Source organism: Brachyistius frenatus, unplaced genomic scaffold (genome assembly GCF_029030835.1).
Source record: "Brachyistius frenatus isolate BFR_SWC_R1_liver_20210118 unplaced genomic scaffold, ASM2903083v1 Contig_156, whole genome shotgun sequence".
Classification (NCBI taxonomy): Eukaryota; Metazoa; Chordata; class Actinopteri; family Embiotocidae; genus Brachyistius; species Brachyistius frenatus.
Window position 1 is genome coordinate 405,075 of NW_027210755.1, and position 19,926 is coordinate 425,000.

General features: G+C 41.4%; 2 protein-coding genes across 2 annotated transcripts in view; one reads left to right on the forward strand and one right to left on the reverse strand.

Moving 5' to 3' along the window:
* The window catches only part of taok3a (TAO kinase 3a), a 76,311-nt gene that overhangs the window by 22,639 nt on the left and 33,746 nt on the right, over positions 1–19,926 (reverse strand). Inside the window, exons 3-11 of the mRNA XM_069716358.1 lie at positions 15,474–15,713; positions 10,182–10,253; positions 9,330–9,431; positions 8,988–9,033; positions 5,960–6,056; positions 5,246–5,359; positions 4,078–4,169; positions 3,380–3,473; positions 948–1,029 (exon numbers count right to left, since the gene is read on the reverse strand). Of these exons, the coding sequence (XP_069572459.1) occupies positions 948–1,029; positions 3,380–3,473; positions 4,078–4,169; positions 5,246–5,359; positions 5,960–6,056; positions 8,988–9,033; positions 9,330–9,431; positions 10,182–10,253; positions 15,474–15,605 (831 nt within the window). The 5' untranslated portion in view covers positions 15,606–15,713. The remainder of the gene's footprint in view (positions 1–947; positions 1,030–3,379; positions 3,474–4,077; positions 4,170–5,245; positions 5,360–5,959; positions 6,057–8,987; positions 9,034–9,329; positions 9,432–10,181; positions 10,254–15,473; positions 15,714–19,926) is intronic.
* srrm4 (serine/arginine repetitive matrix 4) overlaps positions 1–19,926 on the forward strand; it is a 259,782-nt gene that overhangs the window by 8,437 nt on the left and 231,419 nt on the right. The window lies entirely within an intron of this gene.

The window sequence follows — 19,926 nt, forward strand, 5'->3', positions numbered from 1 at the left end:
GCAGTTCATCAAATTTAGATTTATAGCATCATTTTGCCTTTGTTTGACATTAGGAGCATATATCAACATTATTTTGGCATTTAGCTTGAAAGGTTATTCTAGACTTGAACTTGAACTAAAATGTTCTACTTTAAGTTTATTTAAGCTCTACTTCTCAGGACTTGACTTTTTTTTTTCTATAGTTCACTTGCAGTGCTTCTACTTTTATGACATTTAAACCGGTTAAAAATACTTTCTTTTTTACTTTCCCTCCGTCGTTCCTTCCTTTCCTCCTTTCTTCATTCTTTCTTTCTTAACCTCAAAACTTGTGTAAAAAGGAAAAAAATAGCGCACCCTGAAAGCCTCGTGGGTTGGCACCAACCATGAAATACAATGTCTCCGATTCAGGACATGACTTTCTTTCTTTAAAATTGTCTCTGTCTCCTCATGTCCTGTCATCTCAACTGTCATTCAACTATCAATAAAAGCATAAAATGCCCCCAAAACACAAAGAATTTGAATTTTCCAATTTGTCAAAAATAACTCTTGAATGCCTCCATTTCTAAAAATGTTCTGGCATGTAAAAACAAATAATAATAAAAAAAAAAAGACTGGGAAAAACTGCCTATATAATTGAGAGAATTTTAAAATCTGTATCAGCTGGACCCTAATCAGAGAAATATGTCAGCAGCAAACATACAGGAGCTCCGTGGAGCTCTTAGAAACCGTGACTACAAGCTGCGGCAGAGGATGTAGAGCTATGACAAAAAAATAAAAAATAAAATACATAAAAGAACAAGCGATTCTCAGCGGGGAGTCTGATTCTGTGCTTGAAGAAGACACTGTGTGTGTGCTTGCGTATTAGGGAGCCGTGGGTGGAGGAGAGTGACTCATCCCTGTGGCTCAGGGACATACTGAGACAGGAAGTGAGGTCACAGCTGGAAGGATTACAGAGGAAGCCCACTCACTCGTAGCAGCTCCCCTGACGAGGGTCTGTCCTGAGGAATTTTCAGTAGGCAGTAGTCAACAAAGCTCCGGAAGGGGTCAGACCTGGGTAAAGAGGACAGTGGGATGCAGGTCAATTATCCCCCTTCTCGCTCAAACATATTTAAATAAAAAATAAAAAAAAAAAAACTTAAGCAAGACTCGCTGTCACAATCTAAGAATAGGTTTCCTTCATTATTTATTGTACTTATTGTCAATTAATGCTTAATGTGTGAGGAGGAGAATTCTCTTCTGTTGTGCTGCTTGTCACATCAGTAACTTAAACCAGAACAATCCTATGTAATCTCTTAGTGCAGCCCCAAATATGAACCATATATGGATTATGTAAATATGTGGAGCAATGAAAATATAGGCCACTGGAGCTGATCTAAAAATATGCTCAGGATAGTGTATGGTAAACGTAACAGCACGTGTTTGGGTTGCTGCTATGGCTCGTTAAGATGAAGTCGCCTGGGATGCTGTTTTAATAAAATGAATATGAATTCAGGGTCACTGAAGGGTGATTAAAAGTGCAAAAAGCTCAGCACCTATCTGCCAGCTCACTGCACCTCACCGCTACCTCTCCTCTGTCCGGGGTGATCACAGGTCCACGAGTGTACTCGTACACGACGGCAATGTGTGGAGAGCGTTGCCATGTCTCTGTGTGCTGAACGCTGTGGAGCGCATGTCTCTACTCGTCTCATCTGGCGGGATGTTGCTAACGCCTCGGGCCGCTGGAGCTCCTCCAAAAATACCACAACCCTGCGCTGTCCCACACAATCACTCGCCTCAGCACGATGCTAGAAATCAATGCTAATTTTACAACGGGCGTGCACGGTCACAGGCCGTGATCTTAAAAGACCCCTCTCACCTCGTGTTTCTTGATGACCTGCTCGCAACACTTCTTTAAGGCGTAAAAAAATGAACATTGCTTTATAGTTGCGAACTTGGCCGGAAGACTCGGGAGGCCACAGATGCCTTTAAGCTGCTCTGAGGCAGGTAAAAACAGCAACGCTGCAAACTGCTGCTCCTCAGCGGAGGAGACGGATTCTTGCAACACTCTTCGAGGAACTAACATCTGCACGACTCTGCATGCCCAGGGCGTCACATCCATCACTCCTCATGCCGTGGCAGTGATCACATGACACAAGTACATGAAGGTAAATTACAGGGAGGAAATCCAATAAACACCTCACATGCTGAGGTTGTAGAAACTCAGAGGAGCAGTGGAATATCTGTTGCTTCACGAAATTCCTCAAAGTGTCTTTTTTGCCAATTTAGATCGCCTTCTTCTCTGTTCATAAAAACTGCTGAATATGTTTTACACTCAAGTTTATGAACTCAAACTAAATTCCTCGGTTCCCTTCACTTTAACCCTTAAGTTTGTGCCCGCTAATACTGACCATATAGGTAAGTAATGATGAGGTAATACGTATATAATGATTAAATAATATGTACATAATAATGATGTAATATGTTTATTAATGCGGAGGTAATATGTGTAATAAGGGAAACTGATTATGTATATAATAATGAGGTCATATGTATATCATGATGAAGTCATATTCTTTTATTTATAATGAGATAAAATGGATATTGAGGAAATATGTGTGTAATAATGATGCCATATGTATATAATGAGGTAGCATGTATGTGATGATGAAGTACTACGTCTATAATGATGATTTTTGGACTGGAAAACTGCTTCTTCCTAACAATGTGGTTTGGGATGGTGCTGCAAAAAGACGGCAAAGAGCTGTTTGAAACCTGCTGGCCTAAATTAAATTACTTTTGATGTCTGGAAGGACAGTCTCCAGAGAATCTATTAGCATTCACAATCCTGAGCAATGGTGCTGCATAAAATAATGCATAAAGCAAGATGTTTTCCTCCACTGCATTTAGAACACCTCATCTGTGTATGCAGGGAAATGTTAGTTAGTATTGTAAGTAAAGCAAAAAGTGAGTTTTAACTGCTGGAATAATCACACGGCTTTGTTTTGGTGTTGAGATGCATTAAATTAAGCCTTGCAGCGCAGCAGAAATGGTGTGAGGAGTTCCAGGGTGTTTCTTTGGCCGAGGTTTCCCATGTAATTACATAAGAGAGTGTGACCTTGCACAAAGCCTGTCGCAGGGATCACAGGTCATGCAGATTAACACGGGGATGTTTTACCCTGGCTAAACCCAGACCGGATTGGGCTTTAATATTCACAGTCGACTGGGCGGATTGTATCAGCTGTTACGCTGGATTTTGTTCGTGGATGATTTTTTTTTTGGTTCATCTGACGTACCATTACAATATCATCAAATATATTGGGCAGCATTTTTTTTTAAATCAAAATGATCAATATAAGAAACTAGAACACAACAAAAAAGTGAATGGTAATATTTTGGTGCAAACATTGGGTGTTCAACTCACCACTCATTGGACTGCAGTGTGGGAGAGTCGTTTTGGGCGATGTGATATAAGGCACTCATGGCGTTCATGTTGAACAAGGGGGGTTTACGCTCCGCTAAAATAAGAAAAGATGGGAGAGTCAGAGATAAATAAATGTGATGGGATGTTTCGGTTCCTCAGGTTTTAAAGCAACCGATCAGCTTCTTGAAGGAGGCAGAAGTCTTGTCTGTGTCCTTTTTCTTTTTCAGAATCTTTTTTTATTTTTTTATTCTTTATTTAGAATCCCATCACAAATCAATTTTACATAGCCATCATCAAAGTGATCCCTCTTTTTAACTATTAACAGTAAATGTGTTATTTAGGGAAGAAAAATATATATATATATATATAATACTGTACCAATATTGATGTGTAAAACTATATACATATATTCTTATATATGCATACTTGTGCTTTTACACATACATATGGAAATGTTTTTTTAAACAAAAGAAGGGCGTTTTGGGGAAAGATACTTTCCACTTTTCCCATGTTTCCTTGAATTTGTTTTTTTGAAGCCTCAGGGAGAAGGTGATTACAAAAATGTCATATATAATATCATACCAATCTTAGATGTATATATAGTGTCTGAGTCATTTTTAACCAACTCCATCTGCTGAATTTGTGATTGTGTGGCCAAATGAACGCATTGTTTGACCAGTGGGAGGGCGTATGCTCACCTAGTTCAATACAGGTGATCCCCAGGGACCAGATGTCCACTTTCCCCTCGTACTGACCCTCATCCATGGCTAGGATCACTTCTGGGGCCATCCTGAGGACACAGAGATGCACGCACACACACACACACACACACACACACACACACACACACACACACACACACACACACACACACACACACACACACACACAGAGAGAGACAGACTTTACTAAGTATGGGAGAAAAATCCATGAAAATGTTATAATCTGCTAAGCTTCTCAGAGCTTTTAAAGACTCTGGTATGCTGTGATAGCAGCTCCGTTTTTGAAATGTATGTGTTTCTATAAACATGGTATGTGACAACTTTTGTGTGTGTGTGACTACCAGTCCAGCTGTTTATGTGAGGATTTCATTTACCCTCAAAGCAGCTAAGAGTGTGTGAGAGAATATTTGGGAGGGTGAGGTAGAGCTGATGATTTCTCTGAGAGAGAAAGCGGAGTACTTCGCAGCAGCTTCTGTCTGAATCCATACAAGACAGGTCGGCTGTCGTGACACAGAAATCTAAATCCTCTACAGACACTGAATATGGAACATTTTTGCCTCATCAGACTGTTTACGTGCTGCTTTTTGTCATTTAGGCAGAAGGTTACAGAGGTATGCAAAGAGGGGTTGCTGTAATGATAATATGAAGGAGGAACGGTGTCCTCTCAGGCTGCATCGATGAGTATCATGTTGCACACTTCTCTCACAGTGAACACTTTCTCATGGATCTCATCGTCAGAAATTTCAGGGTCAGTTTGTGACTCATTTGCTTATTCAGGCATAAATGTTTTGGCCAGTTTACATGTGGTTCACAAATTTTGAGACCGCTAAGGTGATCAAACGCTAGTCAAGTGCAGAACATTTATGTCTGAAAAGGGCTCCAGAGTACTACGCAACTATGTGTTATCAAAGATTCCTGTTACTTACAAGCATCAAAACTCAAAAATCACTACAAGCAAGATGCACACAATGTAAATAAACAGCAAAAACAAACACAAAAGTGGGTAAATCAAGCTAAACTGTATAATTTCCATGCAAAAGACAGCAGACATTGAAATACTGAAATCAACAACAAATGCATTCCAGTTCATGTTGGTCTTCTCAGAACGTTACATCCTGTGTTTTCTTCTGTGGTGTGTACTGACCAGTAAGGTGTCCCCACAAAGGAGTTGGCAGGTGAGGCAATGGAGGCGGAGCCAAAGTCGGCCAGTTTGACTTGACCGAGCTCAGTCAGCAGAATGTTACCAGCTTTCACATCTCTGGATAGAGAGAGGAGCACATGAAGAGAGGATGAAGACGCAGCAGCCAAGAGGAAAAAAACATCAGTTCCAGGGATCGGTTTTGCATTATGCATATGTAACAGATCAACGAAATGTGATGTAAAATAATGCAGCAGAGCTAAAATGGTAAATATGACACCGATTAGTCTCCTATAAATGTAATGCATGTCTGCAAATGAAGATAAGGGTTTTCTTTTCCTCCAGGTTTGACACATTCGACACATTGGTGGTGTGGCGTTGTGTTCATTTTAATGGCTTTCTGCTGTGAAAGCTGTGATGACACAGTGATGAAACAGTAAAAAGGACTCGTTTGATGCTCTTGTTGGATGTCAATCATATCTTTTCTGCCATAAAAGATACTACTGTGGATGCCAGTGAGGCAGGAGGGCTGTTACTTCCTAAAAGTGATGTTCAAGAATGATTCAAACATAAGTACAGAGATGAGCTTTTACAGCTTAATCAGTAAACACTGCAATAAAGCACCAACATTAGTGTTGTGACTATTCTTATCACATTTTTGCTCATTTTAGTGCATTTTCCTGTCGCGAAATGGTTGAAACCTGGAAACTAACTGCTCACCTGTGAATCATATTGTGGGAATGTAGGTAAGCCAGTCCTAACAAGGCACCGTGGGTAATGGCAGCAATTTCCATCTCTTGGAGCGGTTTCTTGTGAACTTTGGGAGAAATGAGGACAGTGGAAATGAGTAGGAGCCCTCTAAAGACCTGAATGATATAACAATAAACAGAAAACAATTCTATACAAAGGCCTACATAATGAATAAATACTCTGTAAGGCCCTGCCAACTAAAACATCACAGTTTTAGTAATTAAATAAGAATTACCGCCTTGCACTTTTATGCCTACGCCAACCAGTCAAGTTGCAGTTTATATCCATGTTTGTCCAAACTCATTTATTAGATGTGGAGAGTGGAGATTTAGAAATAATTGAATAAAAGGAAGTAATTTATCATACAGCAATAAATAAATAACTTTTATTTGAGTTAACTTTGTTAAGCTTGGTTGTTGTTGTTGTTGTTGTATGTCTGCTGCACTAGTCTGTTATTTTACTGTGAGAAAGTAAAAACAGAGTCAAATGAATTGTATGTGTTCACATCCTTGGCCAATAAAGTTGATTCTGATTGAACACAAAGTTGAAGCCATGACATGAGACAATGCTTCACATGTGGATGTGAATGAGCTATAAATCATAAGAGATGGAGGCTTCACACACATCTTCAACCCATCAGCACAGAAGATCTGTACAATCAGCACAGTTTCAAGATGGACACCCAAGATTAGTGTCACCAATTCAGTGTCCGGCCAAATGTGAAATGTAGTCACAATCTCTCCCTTCTGTTCCTCCGTTATGGAGCTGAATAATGAACAGAAAGGATTTTGCAGAACATGATGATGCCACAGTGAAATTGACCGTTGAGATTTGGATATAAAAAGTCAAGACTTGTTACAATTACCATTTATAGTGAGGTCACAGGGACCTTTGACCACCAAATCTTATCTGTTCATCCTGGACTCCGTGAACATTGGAGTCAAATTTGAAGAAATTCCCTCGAGGTGTTCCCGAGATATTTCTATAAAGATTCCGGTCATCCTGGTCGTGGCATATCGCCGTCACAAGAATGAAACCGACAAACCAAAAAAAATAAAGCCTCAGGCCACATGGAGGCATAAAGATTGGACCAATATGTAGGAAAGGCAAAGTCCTCCCCTGCCATGTACCATATGGGTAACATGTAAACAGTCATGGGCTCCTAAGCTGGCTCTCAGCAGACTGCTGCAACAACACTCAGACTATGTGGCGAGGCTAAAAGGTCACAGCAGAACTACGACTGAGAAATCATCAGGGCCAACTGTCATGACTGTGTCCTCTACGTCAGCCGTGAGTACACATAGGTGCTTAAAATAACACAGCAGTTTCAGGTCAGGGATCGTTCTAGGAAGAACAGTTCAGAAGGTTCAAGCTTTGAAAAATTGAAAATAGTCTTTGGTCCTTACAAAAAGTAGTAAAGCTAGACATGAAATCTAAGTAACACAGTTATTGATTTCCATCTATGTAGTGGTTGTAAATGGAGGAGTCAGATCACAAAGCCATGGCTAACACAGTTATTCCACATTTACAGGGTATCATCTTGTTCCAGTACTAACACAACTGTAGAGATCGAATCAAAGCACACAGTCACAGCAAACATTTCGTGAGCTTCACTTGACAAAATCAAACAAATAACCACCGGAAATAACCAAATGAGTTATGGGTTTTAAAAAGATTTGACAGCAAGCACTTCCTCATGTGTGGTAGACATTCAAATCGCCAGGACAGAAGTTCACAGTCAGCTGCTGCGCTGCAGACAGGCTCAGTTGGCTGAACAGCAGCTTTCAGTGCAGACAACTCAGCCAAAAGTTAAAAGCTACTTTTCCACGGGTTCGTTTTATGAGTCTTAGTTCACAAAGATTGAAGCAATGTGAACCAAAAACTCAAGAGAAGTGAAGTTCAACTGAAACTGAAGCGTTTCTTCAACTGAGCAGAGAATACAAACACTGCAAAATCACCTGAGTAGAGGACGACCTCCCTGATCACCTGACATCAGCACTACCTCACACCGGTCGGATTTCTAGCCATCTTTAAAGAACAGTCTGAACTTTTAACAACTACATGGAGTACGCTTTTTTGGTAAGAGTTACAACTTTTACAGCCGTTGGCTGAGCGTAGCATGAAGACTGTAAACAAGGAGAAACAGCTAAACTATTTCCCAAAGATAAAACAATCCACCGACCAGCATCTCTCTCTCTGTAACATGTTATATCTTGTTAGTTTCATTGCTACAATAAGCCGAGTGGAATGAACTCTGGTTTCACAAGAGGTACTGAGAATTCTTCTTCTTAGCAACATCCTGGAAAAATGTCAAGATTAAAGATCTTTAAACCTCACTTTTTTCATGCCATTAATTCACACATCAATATATCTTTATTGAACTGTTTGTTTTTGTCCTTTCACACAAAAATGCATATTAGGTGACGACAAAGCGACCTTCGCCGTCACACGCCGCTCCGAATGACAGCGTTGATTGTTTGTGTCTGTAGCAGCTCGGTGTCGTATGAAAAAGGAAAGAAAAATGACAAAGACAATGATCTCAAGGAGCAGCATCGCCACGCAAACAAGCGGTCAAGATATTAAGTAGTTGATATAGTTCACTTGGATGTAGTAGAGTTGGTAGTTAGCATGCAGCAGTGGCACAACGCGTATGCTAATGTACCAAAATCTCTTCTTTTGTCGAGTGAGGAGGAGGAGGAGGAGGAGGAGGAGGAAGATCATCACTGGATGATGTTAAATTGATCATTTTTCTGAAGAACGACCTGACGTTAAGCTTTTCAAATTTTTTTTTGAACAACTATTTCAAATTGGCGTCGCTGCTGCTGTGAATAGTTTCGATGTTAAATATTTGGAATGAAGTCTTTTGCATTTTTATATTGTTTATTCTTCACAACCCGGGAGTGTAAAGGCCTGAACACTCTGATTCTGACAATAAAGAAACAACTCTACTTAATTGTTCGACTACCTGCACACATTTAACATGAATAATTATACTTACCCTCTAGTAGATCTGATGCGGAGCCCAGGCAGTACTCCATCACCAGCTGAAACAGAAAACACTCACAGCTGAAGAATAATCACTCCAGCAGAAAATATCCTAAACACAAAGCTTCAGGTCAGGTTTATAAAAACGTGTGAAGCTGTTCTCTGCCCCAAACTCATCACAGTCTGAAGATGGTGGTATTAATTACAACACACAGTATACAGAGAAACAGTAAAAGGCAGCGGGAAAACACAACCAGTGGGACATGAAAAGAAATAAAGACAAAGAGGAAACCAATCAGAGGAGGAGAGAAAAAGACTGAAACAAAGAGGGGAAGAAGAACAAGGATCCACTAACCCAGGCAGTGTTGTCTTTCAAGTAGCAGCCTTTGTACTCAATCGTGTTTGGGTGTCGCAGCTGTCCCAAAAACTTGACTTCCTTAATGATGTCCTGCCACTTCTGCCGAAACACATTCAGACACACACATGGTTACACACTGCAGGTACAGTCACGATATCACGAGGAGGCATTGTTGCGACTTTAATTGCAATAATCCTCGCTGTAGTGAGCGATCACAGCTTTCATACATCTCTTACTATTGTATACTGACAGCTTATGATGGCACTGCAGCAACATGAATAATAAACACATTAAAAGCTAGCTCTGTGCCTCAGCTAGTTGACAACAGTCTGGCAATGTCATGTGGGAGTCCTCCCACAAAAAGCATCAGTCAGTGGTTTATAAAAAGGATCAAGTTTGAGATGAGGGCTGGAGTTCAGCTGAAGTGTAAGCTGTGATGACATAAAGCCTCCTGAAATACGCTGGTTCCTAAACATTTTTAGCCGTTTGCTTGTTTCAAGCTTTGCATCTGATGGTTAGTGATCATTTTTCATGATTCATATCATATCACGTCATATTATTTTTGTTCCTTTAGAGTTAACTAACCGCCACATGGAGCATCTCACAAATTCAAGCATCAAGCTTTGTGTCAAATAGCGGTGAGAATGATGTAATGTTGCTTTTGCATTTCGAGCTATGGCTCCCACTCCCACGTCAGAGAACTAAATGTCATCTGATCGTGGCCAAACCGAAAGCCCACTGGACCTTGAGCTTTTGTTTTGTGATGTGGTTCAGAGGCAAAACCAGCAAACTGCATTCACATGGCATGAGTCATGTGCACGTGCTCCTGTGTGTGATAGTCCTTCTTACTTCGGTAGTCTGCTTGCCATTGTAGGACATCTTCTTGATGGCCACCACCTCATTGGAGTAGGAGTTCCGTGCCTGAAGGAGAAAATGGATGAGATCAGTCTATTATAGTCTTGAAACGAAAAGGCGAGAGCAAAGACTCACTACGAGATCAAACTGTTTAGGAGCGCTGCAGGGAAAATGTGCAGCAGTGTGAGGCGTCTTGTTTTCACGGTTTCATCATGGCTGAAAAAAGTAACTTGTTATTCTCAAATGAAGTCAGACAAAAGACCCTAAAACCAACTTTAGACAAGCGATTCACAACAAGATGAAACTGCTTTAGAATGATGCAGAGAAACGTTGCAGCAGTGTGAACTGGTCCGTCCAGCTGATGGTGTCGCCCGCCATGTCAAATCACCAGTGGGCAGTTTTAGGACGTAAGACACTAAACAACAGAAAAAGATGAGAAAAACTGACAAAAGAGGGGATATCTCCTGTAAGTTCGGGGCATAAATTCGAATAAGCCCCGTTGGTATTTCATTGAAGCACCCACGGGCCGATGTCTCCACCCTCTTGTTTTATTTTTCGCCGTTTCATCACGACCAAAAATCTAACTTTTGCAAGTAACTCACCGTCACTATCCTCATTCATGTTTGAAGATGCAACAAATTACATCCAGCTACAAACGAGCCTGAAAATGCCACAGCTGAAACGAGAACTACAGAGTCGCAGGTGTGGAGATGTTACACCGTCTCGTGGTGTAAACTAACAGGAGTCAGAAAGCTGTAGTTCGGTGAATTGCAAGTATTTGCAAGTTAAGCAAAGACAGCTTCCACCAGATATCACAGGACTTCATGCTTTTTCTTTTTTTTTTTTGTCCTCTAGCCATACAGATCTATAAAAAGAACTTGGAATCAATAAATTATAAACTAAAGCCATGTTGGAGTAACACACTATAAAGAGGCAACATACTGCTTCAAGAAGTAAATCCACTGCTGTGCGTTTTGATCTTGATGATGGATTAAGCAGGCTAACTAGACATTAAAATTAAGATCATCACATAAACATCATAAAGAGCCAGAAGGAATAAAATCATCACGTGCAGTATTATTACAGCAGAATGATACAGCAGCTAACAGATTGTAAATTAAATTAAAAAGGTTTGCGTTTTCACTGGACAGCTTCAAGGGAGGTGAACCAGATGAATCGGATGATAAATACAAAACATCACGATGCACCCATCGAGTGTAGCATCCACCACAGCAGCAGGAAGCGGATGTCTGAATAGAATCTAAACAAATGGAAAAATGATCACCGCACTCAACAATGTAAATTGGTGCAGCCTGCAGGTTAGTGCTGCCTGGTTTATCTGTGGCTACTCTGAGGGTTGGCTGTCATGCCCACATTAAACCGGTGGTGTTAACCTCGGAGGTGTTTGGCCTATGGGACGGCTACGCAGCGGCTCAGCCTAAGCCCTTATCCCGGCGTCATCCCACTTATAAATGAATGGGAATTTCATGTCGAGATCCAAATGGAATTACAGCAACAGCATGCAACAGCAGTATTCCCATTTGACTTTTATTTTCCAGATTAATTTGATTCCTATGATTGCCTGTCAGTTCGTGCACAGTAGCTGTTCCCTCTGTGGCCGGCTCTGTTAGATGGTTGTAGAAAGAAGGAAACAAAAATAATGTAACGCTAAAATATTGAAGTCCATTCGGGCTAATTGTCGTTGCAGATGAAAGGGGGAGGAGGTTATCAGCAATTCCAATTGTCTAATTCACTCAGCGTACATTATAGTGGTGTGTGATGTTCTTGCATACTCAGCAGGGGATTTCCCCTTCTTCTCCTCTATAATGGAGTTCCTCATTAGTCTTTACATGCATAAACTACCCATGCATTCAATTGTCTACATTTATTTGACTATGCATGCCTGTCCTGTAATAACCTGGAGAATATGCACGTTTCTACAGAAGTAGCTGCTGTCCCTTTCCCTTCTGTCATGCAATGAACCGGTAGGTATTTACTTCTTAAATGTTTGCATGTTCTGCCCATGTTTCATTCTGCGTCTTCAGGTGCTCTGTCCTTTGTCATACAGTGAGCATCGTTTCCACTGAGGATGGGAGGAAACTTTCACATTTACTTAGATTTTCGTACTAAAATGTCCTCTGACTGTCCAACTGCTAAAATCCAGATTAGAGAAGCTCTGATTTATATATATTAAAATGCTCATCGGAGTCGCTATTAATTATTAGCAATAATCTTAATAATCTTAACAAGTAGCAATGAGTGATTTGCAGCCTACAGTGTCTTCGGTTATCGGGACGTGTCAGATGGAAGCCGGAAACAGGAGTTTATTGATGAGTGAAATAACTACTTGACCTGCCCTGAATATTTTTTCAGGTTAAAATGAAAATAAAAAATAAACGTTTTATATACAGTGGGGCAAAAAAGTATTTAGTCAGCCACCAATTGTACAAGTTCTCCCACTTAAAAAGATGAGAGAGGCCTGTAATTTTCATCATAGGTATACCTAAACTAAGAGACAAAATGAGAAAAAAAATTCCTGAAAATCACATTGTCTGATTTTTAAAGAATACATTTGCAAATTATGGTGGAAAATAAGTATTTGGTCAATAACAAAAGTTCATCTCAATACTTTGTTATATACCCTTTGTTGGCAATGACAGAGGTCAAACGTTTTCTGTAAGTCTTCACAAGCTTTTCACACACTGTCGCTGGTATTTTGGCCCATTCCTCCATGCAGATCTCCTCTACAGCAGTGATGTTTTGGGGCTGTCGCTGGGCAACGCAGACTTTCAACTCCCTCCACAGATTTTCTATGGGGTTGAGATCTGGAGACTGGCTAGGCCACTCCAGGACCTTGAAATGCTTCTTACGAAGCCACTCCTTCGTTGCCCGGGCGGTGTGTTTGGGATCATTGTCGTGCTGAAAGACCCAGCCACGTTTCATCTTCAATGCCCTTGCTGATGGAAGGAGGTTTTCACTCAAAATCTCACGATACATGGCCCCATTCATTCTTTCCTTTGCACGGATCAGTCGTCCTGGTCCCCTTGCAGAAAAACAGCCCCAAAGCATGATGTTTCCACCCCCATGCTTCACAGTAGGTATGGTGTTCTTTGGATGCAACTCGGCATTCTTTCTCCTCCAAACACGACGAGTTGAGTTTTTACCAAAAAGTTCTATTTTGGTTTCATCTGACCATATGACATTCTCCCAATCCTCTTCTGGATCATCCAAATGCTCTCTAGCAAACTTCAGACGGGCCTGGACATGTACTGGCTTAAGCAGGGGGACACGTCTAGCACTGCAGGATTTGAGTCCCTGGCGGCGTAGTGTGTTACTGATGGTAGCCTTTGTTACTTTGGTCCCAGCTCTCTGCAGGTCATTCACTAGGTCCCCCTGTGTGGTTCTGGGATTTTTGTTCACCGTTCTTGTGATCATTTTGGCCCCACGGGGTGAGATCTTGCGTGGAGCCCCAGATCGAGGGAGATTATCAGTGGTCTTGTATGTCTTCCATTTTCTAATAATTGCTCCCACAGTTGATTTCTTCACACCAAGCTGCTTACCTATTGCAGATTCAGTCTTCCCAGCCTGGTGCAGGTCTACAATTTTGTTTCTGGTGTCCTTTGACAGCTCTTTGGTCTTGGCCATAGTGGAGTTTGGAGTGTGACTGTTTGAGGTTGTGAACAGGTGTCTTTTATACTGATAACAAGTTCAAACAGGTGCCATTAATACAAGTAACGAGTGGAGGACAGAGGAGCCTCTTAAAGAAGAAGTTACAGGTCTGTGAGAGCCAGAAATCTTGCTTGTTTGTAGGTGACCAAATACTTATTTTACAGAAGAATTTACCAATTAATTCATTAAAAATCCTACAATGTGATTTCCTGGATTCTTTCCCCCCATTCTGTCTCTCATAGTTGAAGTGTACCTATGATGAAAATTACAGGCGTCTCTCATCTTTTTAAGTGGGAGAACTTGCACAATTGGTGGCTGACTAAATACTTTTTTGCCCCACTGTATTTGTATTCTTTTAAAGATACAATAATTGAACACATTAAAGACAAGGCAGTAAGTAAGTAAGGACAGTGGTATTTGATGTGAAGCTGCAATAAAACATCTGTAATGAGATCTCCACTGACAAAAGTAGCATTATTTTGACGGCAACGCTGCAATTTATTAACATTTTCTATTATACTCGCTTAATGATCAATGTCATTATAATGTTTTATTTGTTATATTCAGACATGTATCCTCTATTTGTTAAATGTACCTTCATCTGGAACAAAAAGCTACGGACTACTTTACCAGAGCTGCTCTGGTGAGCAGCTAGCGGTGTACCAGTTGTAATGCAGACAGCATAAGTGTGTCAGTGAGCACAGCACTGGCGTCAGGGCAGGATTTAGACACACACTTGAGCTTGTTAGCCAGATGGACATGAGCACCAGGGCTACTAGTGATGTATTGAGTGTGTGCGCGTGTGTGTGTGTGTGTGTGTGTGTGTGTGTGTGTGTGTGTGTGTGTGTGTGTGTGTGTGTGTGTGTGTGTGTGTGTGTGTGTGTGTGTGCGCGTGTGTGTGTGTGTGGATGACATGGGATAGTAAAGCCCTGGCAGCCAAGAAAATCCTGCCCCTCCATCGACAGCTTCTCTGTTTTTCTATACCAAGAGAACAGCTGTCTTATGAGGCAGACAGGAGGCTTAGTGCCGCCAGCCCTGCATCTGGAGGACAGAGGAGAGGAGAGGAGAGGAGAGGAGAGGAGAGGAGAGGAGAGGAGAGGAGAGGAGAGGAGAGAGGAGAGGAGAGGAGAGGAGAGGAGAGGAGAGGAGAGGAGAGGAGAGGAGAGGATGCAGCGTGCTTTTCTTCCTCCTCTCTATGTAGCTTTAGAATCAAAGGCTTGATGAGTAATTAGTGATGATGAGATTAATAAGAAAGGCTACAGAGAAAGTGCTGAGAGGAGATCTGTCTGCACTTAATTGCATTCAAAGAGCTGTCATGCAGCAGACTACATTTACAGCATGTACAAATTAGTGAATCAGTAAAGACATATGTAGGGAAATACTAAATAAATTGAAGTTACACTGTATTTGTTTAATAATAATAATAATAAGGGTTAAAAGTGTCTCATAAATTCCATCGCTAACTCCATCAACGCTAACGGTACACTCATATTCTAGAAGATAGAAACTTGAAATGGGTTCATCAGTGGACATTTGCTGAATGGTTAAAGTCTAGACTTCAAGAACCTTTCTGGCCTGTGAAAGAAAAAGTTCACGAAATCGCAAACTGGCTCTTACAAAGTAGACGGCCCCAAAGCTGCCATGTCCGATCTCGTGCAGGTCACAGAAGACGTCCTCGGGGTCATCTTTGAAGAAGAGGTCGGCCAGCTCGGGGTCCTTCGGCACTCCTTTCCGTGTGGACGACGGCATTATGGGCTGGACATGGGCTAGGCGCCGGGGACCACGCTCACATACACACTACTGCTGCTACTGCCGCCACCAGATGTCCACGACGGGCCCGGCATTGGCCAGCTAGACCTGAGGAGAAAAGATGTCAGACGATTAGCTGAGCACATTTAATATTGCTGCACAGTGCACAGCACAATTCAATTCAACTTTATTTATATCGCGCCAAATCACAACACAGGTTATTTCATGGCACTTAACACATTAAAGCCCTTACAGCAAGACTTTACAATATTATACAGAGAAACCAACAATCCAACAATCCAACAATCCAACAATTCAACAATTCCCACATAAGCTAGGAGGGAAAAAACTCCTCTTTAAGGGAGAAAAACCTCCAACAGAGGGAAGGAAAAACTCCCTCTTAACAGGAAGAAACCTCCGACTGAACCAGGCTCAGAGGTGGAGAACATCTGCCTCGACCGGTTGGGGTGAGAGGAGAGCAGAGAGAGAAAAGGACAGCATAGAGATACAAGAGAAGAACAAGACCATTACATTTGTTTCCATGTATGCTGTAAGCATTAAATCTCACACACACCACACACACACACACACACACACACACACACACACACACACACACACACACACACACACACACACACACACACACACACACACACACACACACACACACACACACACACACACCAGCGGGTTATTGATACCTGGAAACATCCAGGCATTGTTTGATCTAATGTTACTTCACAGTCTCTTCTAGCTATGATATCTATATCATATATATATATGTGTGTGTGTGTGTGTGTGTGTGTGTGTGTGTGTGTGTGTGTGTGTGTGTGTGTGTGTGTGTGTGTGTGTGTGTGTGTGTGTGTGTGTGTGTGTGTGTGTGTGTGTGTGTGTGTGTGTGTGTAGCGCGTCTATGCCTTTTTGGGGTGTTTGCATTTACATCTCATTGACAGTTTGAAGGTGATAAGACTGGTCATCCAAGTCACAGTCCCACTTTCGTCCACGTACATACACACAAATGCACACATTTCTTGACAGCTGAAGTTCAGTCAGTGATGCATCATTTCCCCACATGCACATGCGTGCAGACACACACGCTAACGCTGAATGTTTTGTATCAAAAGGCTGCAGCCGGGCCGTCAAGCGTGTATGCATCCTGGACACCCTGCTCCAGTTAGCTTCGCTGCACATGCAACACACACACACACACACACACACACACACACACACACACACACACACACACACACACACACACACACACACACACACACACACACACACACACACACACGCCATCTCTTTGATTCCAGCATCTCTCTTTCTCCGTGTACCATGAAATCTCTCTGCACATCAGCCAGATGCAGCAAGTGAATCTGCCTCCAAAAGGCCGGCCCCACACAGAGGGAGCTGACATACAGGCAGAGGCAGCAAGACACACAAGCACCCAGGCCAAGACACTAAGCATCAGCATCACCCTAATCCCCTGCTCTTAAAGGGCTCTGAGCCATCACACCCACTCCTAAAAATATCGGTCTTAAAGGCAAAGTCCTGCGCCCTCTGTTCCACCGGATTCATAAAGAGGGCAGCCTTGAGGTTTTGGATGACATTAGGTTCAGTACGGGAATCTCAGGTTGCAAAGATTCATCGCAAAACTTGAATTATCCCTGATTCACATTTTGTTCCTCTTAATCTCAAAACTGCGGTTCCATTTTTCTTTACATATCTGCAAATGTCGTTGTGTTTGGTAAAAAAAATTATAATCTCACTCTGTATAAAAACACAATATTCAAGGAACCTTAGAGAGTCGGAAGCCGATGTAAGAGATGCTGGTGAACCGGGAGATCATTTCCCTTTGAATTGGCCTGAAGCTTTTTGACAGCAGTTAATGGGGTGTTCTTGTTGTAGTTATTGACTCTGACCTAAATTTTAAACGGCCATATAAAGACAATTACAAAATTAAAAGCAGCGCAAGAATGACACAGAAGAACTTCATGTGTTTATTCCCAGCACGCTGCTCTACTGCAACGGTGTCTTCATAAGTCTTTGTAAAAAAATGAAGCAGACCGATGCAGCTCATCCATAATTCTGCCACCAAACTCGCAAACACCAGGAAAGTGGAGCACAATCCACCGGTGAGAAAATCACTACACAATCCTCCTGTGTGTCAACGGATAGATTTCAAAATCCTATCGCTTGTCTTTAAAGCACTTAAATACATGTCTGATTTACTTAATTAAGTCATCTGGAACCGGATCAGTCGATGTTCCCAGAATCCAAACCGAGCAGCTTTCAGTTTTTATTCTACCCACCTGTGGAACAAACTTCCTGAATACGTGAGGTCAGTTACAACCGTCAGCTCACTTAAATCAAAGTTTAAAATATTATTATTTTCTCCATTTTTCACGTAAATGAAATACTCGCTTAATACTTTTTTGCTTTTGTTTATGTTTTCATTGTCTTTTAAATACAATTTTAATGTCCTATTTTTATGTTTCTATGCCTCTGTGAAGCATTTTGAATTGCCTTGTGTCTAAATGGTGCAACATAAATAAACTCGCTTTGTTGTCATTGCACAATAAGGATTTTTTTTGTTTTCCTCTCTTCATATCATTATCCCAATAGGATTTGAAAACACATGCTGCTTTATGTAACCTTCTGTACAAGGAAAGGTCTCCTGAAGCACCGTGACAGCTTGGTGCTGTTGACAAAGCTCCTCTAACATCTCAGCACTGGGAAAGTCAGTTGTGCTGTCGCCTGACTAAAATCAATTTCATGGCATTTAGCTTTGATTTCTCTCAAAGAATGCTCCAGAACATGCTTGGAAACAACGACGGCTGTTTTCACACACACACACACACACACACACACACACACACACACACACACACACACACACACACACACACACACACACACACACACACACACACACACACACACACACACACACCAGGCCTGGTTTCAGTTTACCTGCTTACATAATGTGGATGATCACATATACAAGCTTAAGGCATCTATTGGTTGTAGTGGCTTTTCTTAGAAGCATGAAACCCCGAGCGGAGTTCCCCGTGACTTTGATAAAGCTGTGACGAATGTTGAATGAACCGAGTACAGTACAGTATAGCAATGGAAGCGTATGCACAGTGTTGGGAAGGTGACTTTTGAAATGCAATACGCCACATATTACTAGTTACCGTTGTAAAAATGTAATAAGTGATGTATCTATTTCAATTACTTCAAAGTAATGCAAATTATTACATTTTGTTACTTTTCCGGATAAATGCTTTGAAATCTTAAAGTCCTAAAACATAAATTTGAATTAGTCAGTGTAAACCTCACGATAGGACTCAACGCTGATTACTGTCAAACAGTAAAGGAGAAATGTCCCGATGACCTCAAACCAAGTCTACATTCAGGTAGACTCCATAGACTGTACATAATAGTGGAAGTGCCTTAAGCTGCCATACCACCAGGGGCCACTAGAGGTTTCGAAGTCAATACACTTTTTTCCTCAGGTATTTCGGTGATGTTAGCTAAAGCTAGCGGTCCATCTGAAAATAATCCATTAATTAGAAAATAAATCTCAGAGAGCTGTGTTTTTGGGGAGCATGTCTGTTTGATTGACAGGCCTGTGGTGCAGTTAGGTTAGAGGTATCAGGGGGCAGGATGTAATATCGTCTGGTTTCCAATCAGATGGAGTCAGAGCCGCTGAAACATCAAATATGGTCACTTCTGGCTCCAAACCGCTCCGAACTAAAAAGATGGCGCAAATATTCAAACTCGAAACTTCATTATTGCCGTTCACAAACCAATTGGTGACGTCACTGTTGGTTGCTGCTCGGTGGACTCCGCGCCGAGGGATGATGTAACTGTCAAAAAGGCTGCATACTGTTCATAGTTTGTTCACAATGGTTGCTGAATGAATTCTTTTAAATTACTCTGTCTTGTCTGACCACCTTGGCGTGGTTGCTTATGGCAGTGCACATCGATTTGAATGGAAGACAAAAGATGGTGACAAGACAAAAAAATGCAAACAAGAGAGGCAATCAGAAGTGGACAGAAGACCTTCCTGTGCAGTGAAAAGACGCAAAGCAAAAAATAAATATATTCTACATATAAGCTTTTAACTGAACAGAATACGTTTGGATGTAAAACCTTTGTAATCACCAATATTTTAAATAGAACTGACAACTAATTACATATTATTGCTCAGTAGCTGTTTACAATTACATTTATTTTACGTAACTTATCAAATGTAACTGGTTACAGGTTACTTCCCAACACTGTAAAAGGAACCCAGCCTCCAGCCTGCAGA